This window comes from Solenopsis invicta, chromosome 14 (genome assembly GCF_016802725.1).
Source record: "Solenopsis invicta isolate M01_SB chromosome 14, UNIL_Sinv_3.0, whole genome shotgun sequence".
Lineage (NCBI taxonomy): Eukaryota > Metazoa > Arthropoda > Insecta > Hymenoptera > Formicidae > Solenopsis > Solenopsis invicta.
Window position 1 is genome coordinate 7,208,574 of NC_052677.1, and position 5,031 is coordinate 7,213,604.

The 5,031-nt window shown below is 30.1% G+C and overlaps 1 protein-coding gene across 1 annotated transcript; it reads left to right on the top strand.

Moving 5' to 3' along the window:
• Positions 1-2,311: 2,311 nt before the first annotated feature.
• On the top strand, positions 2,312-4,347 carry LOC105204314. The gene is made up of 3 exons (XM_011173363.3): positions 2,312-2,396; positions 2,538-2,691; positions 2,776-4,347. The coding sequence occupies exon 3, from the start codon at positions 2,808-2,810 to the stop codon at positions 3,513-3,515; it is 708 nt and encodes a 235-aa protein (XP_011171665.1). The 5' UTR covers positions 2,312-2,396; positions 2,538-2,691; positions 2,776-2,807; the 3' UTR covers positions 3,516-4,347.
• The last annotated feature ends 684 nt before the right edge of the window (positions 4,348-5,031 follow it).

Here is a 5,031-nt window from a genome sequence, read left to right on the forward strand (position 1 = left end):
ATTTTGATATTTCTTGTTTGACATCTCAACTCAATTTTATTTTCCGTCGGTGCCTTGCTTAGATAATTTCTTTGCATCCTGGCTTTGTCCGTTCTTACGAATCGTTGTGTCAGGGTGAGCAAATTTATTCCTAATTTTGTCAATACACAATTTCTTTTTGTATTTTCTTGTTATAGTACCGGTTGTACATTTGAGTGTTATAATATTTCTCAGGAACAATTTTTTCACGCCGCGTCGTCGCGTTTTCCTTATGATAAGACGAGGAATATTCGCTATCGGCGAAAAGGAAAATCGTGGAGTCCCTTGGACGTAACAATTATATAGATAAAAAATTTGTTAATATTATACTGTTTATCAAAATGTGATAATACTGAATATTTTATATACTATATATACACTCGACGCCAAAATTAAAGGATCACCTATTCTGACTCCAAAAAATAGGCGTAATTCAAGAGAGTGTAACTTTGTAAAAAATGATCGTAAAACAATTTTAAAAAAAGCATTTTAAAGTTTGAAATCTCTAGTTTTGAGATTGATAAGTTATTAAACGATTTACATATCGTTTACAAAGTTACCTGGATTTAAATGAGGATGTGTCAAGTCTCATGATCAAGTCTCAAAATTTTTTACAAACTTTGCAAAGCTCCACGACGCAAAATAAAAATTGCACGCAAATGCGGTTTACAGCATTCAAAAGCGTGGATTTTTTACCTTTAATTTGCGTTTTTGTTGAGCGTTGTACGATTTTTTTTACTGAGTTAGACAACACTGAAGCAAAAATGGCCTCTTTTGCTTCAATGTTGAATAATTCAGTGAATAAAAATCGTACAAATTAAAAGTAAAGATTCATGCTTTTAAATGTTGTAAACCGCATTTTTGTGGAATATTTATTTCACGCCGTGGAGCTTTGCAAAGTTTGTAAAAAAAGTCCAACAAATGTCAAAATCTTATAAAAATTTTGCCAAGTTGTACAGCGTGAAATAAAAATCGCACAAATGCAGTTTACAGTATTTAAAAGCGTGAATCTTTATCTTTAATTTGTGTTTTTGTTGAGCTTTGTACGATTTTTTTTTTTTTTTACTGACAAGGAAACACAGGGAAGTGTCCGCCTCAGATTAAAACGAGCTTTTAATATGTTATAGTATAGATAAAAATAAGGGACATGTATTTTTTTATACGCGCCCATACGCACTTTAAGGCGGTGAAACACCCCTTTAAAGAAAATCGGTTTTTTTCTTTCGAAGCGTATACCGTCGAAACTATAAACGATAAAAAAAAATATTTTAAATAAAAGTTGAATGGCTTGAAGAGTAATTTATAACAGCGGAAAAAAAATTTTTTTTTAAATACTTTTTAATACTTTTTCCCTATTTTTCACCTATTTTTTTTTTCAAAATTTTTATTTTTTTTATAACCAAAATAAAGCTTATTTTATTACGAATTCAACGGTATATGATAAAGTTACGATACGATATTCCCATTTTCCAAAAATAATTAAAAACCTCTCTATACGCACGGCACGCACACTCGTCCGCGTGTTCGTGCGTTACGGAAGTGACTCCCTCCGATTTCGACGTGCCTTTATATGTTGTACAGATTAAAATAAGGGACACGTATTTTTTTACACGTGCCTTAATACACTTTTAAGGGTGAAACACCCCTTTGAAGAAAATTGGGTTTTGTCTTTTGAAGCGTGTATCGTCGAAACTATAAGAGTTAGAGAAAAATGTTCTCAATGAACTCTTGAATCTATACATGTCATCAATACTACCGAGACGTAAACATTCTATTTCAAGATAAGAATTGACCTAAAGTGCACGCGCCAGTAGCGTGGTTATGCATATTTCTACACTAATCGAATTTAATAAACACATTAATTGAATTGTATAAATGCAGTATAAAAGATGAAATTTCTAACTAATTTTTGAATTAGTTTTATGTTTAGTTCTCTTGTTGTTAGTTGTTGAGCTGGCGTTAGATAGTGAAGATATGGAATGTATGAGTAATAATTTTTTGTAATCCAAGTCTCCTTATCTGTAAAATGTTGAAGAAAACAAATATTCTAGTCGAATCATGTAGATCAGTAAATAAATGTTTAACTTATATTAATTACATATTATTTTCTAAACAAGAAATTAATGTCTTACAACACCGTAATTGTTGTTATTCTTCAGTGTAGTGTCGTTTTATTTTGTAGTAACCAAGAGAAATATCGCAAAAAAATTAAATGTCAAGGTAAAGATAAGAAGATATGAAGAATGTTCAAAGTAAGGTTCAAGTTAGTACATAATGTAAACATATATCGTTAGAACAGTGGTATAAAATGCTGTTGCTTTGCGAGCGTCAGTTTAGTAAACTTGATGATTTTGTTGTGTATTAATCGCTATGAATTTGTAAGTATAATAATATTTTTAATTTTTAAAAATTAAATAATTATTTTATTTATTTAAATAATATTTATTACTTTCACAAAACTTACTTTGTCATTAATTGGGATATTCACCTTATTCTTATTTGATATATTTTTATTACAGCTTTGCAGAGAAATATCTTGTGGAACTCTTTAATCTAACAGAATTTTTCTTTTCTGACAAAGAAAAACAATTTCAAAATATGTACAATATATACAATGTTTTATTACTTTAAGAGTGTAAATTAACTATTGATCTTTAATATAAATAATATAATGTAAATATAAGCAAGATAATAGAGTGCATAACTACCTTTTAAATGTAATTAGTTTCACTTTAAATACATGTTTATCATTTTTAGGTAAAATATAGTTCAATCCGAGAAACGTAATAATGCTACTAATGAGTGCTTCATTTTTAAATATGCCTTTAACTCCTATTACCGAAAAAGAAATGGAAGTACAACGGAAAGTACAAAATTTGTTACAAAATATTTATGAAAATGAATTAGAAGTAGAAGAAGAAGAGTCATTAGATTTTGAAAATTCATTTGACATTTCGGAAACAAACTTAATAACAAACGAAGAATGGAATGAAGCAGAACAACCTACGTACGATGTAAAGGAAATGACATGTGAAAATGACATGATTCCAATAGAATACAAAAGAAGAGTTGTTGAGTTTTGGAGACCTGGTGGTTCAGTTAGGCCAAAATCGTTTGAGAGTGTAAAACATAAATTTCGAAAACTTACCTCACCGCGCAAATTACGACGATGGCAGGAAGAAATAAACAGAGGTAGTACTAGATTGGAGAAGCTGAAAGAAATTTCATCGTATACGTTAAATAAATTCGAGGAAGCAGTACAGAACGGCATCATTCATGACATTGATATTGCTCGATGGGCGCTAAAAGCACAACAGAAGATTAACTGTCCAGGATTTACAGCATCACATTATTGGGTAAATCAATTTAAGATAGCACATCATATTGTATCTCGAAAAGTTACAAAATTTAGAACAAAGAAAACTCTACAATCAAAAGATAATCTAGAGGCAGAAGGTAATAGATTTATCGAAAACGTTAAATATTATATTACGTAGAGCGTTACGGATTCGAAAATATTTAAAATTCGGACCAAAGCGGATTCCAATTAAAATTGCATGCCGGTCGTTTAAAAAAAACCAACCATTTGGTCCTAGAGTACACGAAACAATGTTTAGAGAGAACAATATTTTTGTTTTGGCTTCTAAATCTGGCAAGTTAACATCTCATCATTTTGAGATATGGTTAAGAGAAGTTTATTTTCTCAATGTTGGTCCAAAGTCGGTTTTATTATTAAATTCGTAGACTGGCCATTGTCCCGATGTAATTGCAAGAAATAGGCCAGAAAATGCTGAGGAAATTGTTTTTCTAACAATACCAGCGGGAACAATAGGTCAGAAACAACCATTAGACGTATATAATTTCCGCTTATGAAAGAACTTTGTAAAACATTTCTCGGATGTTGTCGTACTTCTGGATTTAGAAGTTAAACTACATTCACGAGATTTTATTTTAAAACTGCAATCACTAATACATTTCCAATTTTCATTACCAAAGTTTAGGAATTTGTTTAAATACGCATAGTATAAATATAAGTGGATGTATAAATATAAGGCCAGATGAATTTGAGACACCAGTAGACTTTTGTTTCAAAACACATTCAAAACCAACATGTGATATTTGCGGCGGGATTACTGTAATAACTTGCGCGTGGTGTAGAAAGAGTCTGTGTTTGAAACATTTTTTTCATGATCATCATCTTTATTATAATTATGAACCCTGAATTGTATAGACATGTAATTTTATTACATTAATGTATTATTACAAAATTTATCTTATAACTAATAAACTATATCTTATAATTAATAAAGAGATTTAATATAACGTTCATTTTGATTTAATAGAATAAATTTGTGTAAATGTTAAATTTTTTTTTCCTTTCTTCTTATTTTCCTCGTCCTTTGATATTTTTATCTTTAATTAGCTACTCTAGCACCATAAAGGACACCTTCCTCTTCACAAGATAAAATTTTTATTTTTTTATTTTTCTTAATCTTTTTTCTTTCAAAGGTTTTTAACGATTTTCACGAGATCGTTGACTTTCCCTCTCCCGCATCTCTCGTATCGCTTGAATTATGGCTCCTCTTCCGCCACCGTGCCGTCTGATTTCGGCAGTAAGTTGATGAGATCTTGAAGAATTTGTTTCATCGATAAGCGATTGTACCTTATTCACCGGGACACTTGCTTTACAAGTGTCGCATTTTGAAGGAGGCCACTATAGTAGATAACAAAATAAAAACAATAATAATAAAAAGTACAAATAATTAATGTTATTCATGTAAATAATAAAAGAACGTACTGGAAGTTTAGGTCGATGAAGCGTATCACATTTTGAACATGGTATCATCTTGCACAATTTAATAATATAATAAATGATGCAAAAATTCCCCTTAATTATATAATGCAACAGAAGTTTATGTCACTTTGAATCATTTATACTTTAGAGTTTAATCTTCCACGTTTCAACACTATTGATATGTTTTGGCATTACAGATCCTATTTATATACTAAAAT

Coding starts and splice junctions, on each gene's coding strand:
- LOC105204314 (XM_011173363.3), top strand. CDS start 2,808: ATGCTACTAATGAGTGCTTCATTTTTAAATATGCCTTTAACTCCTATT.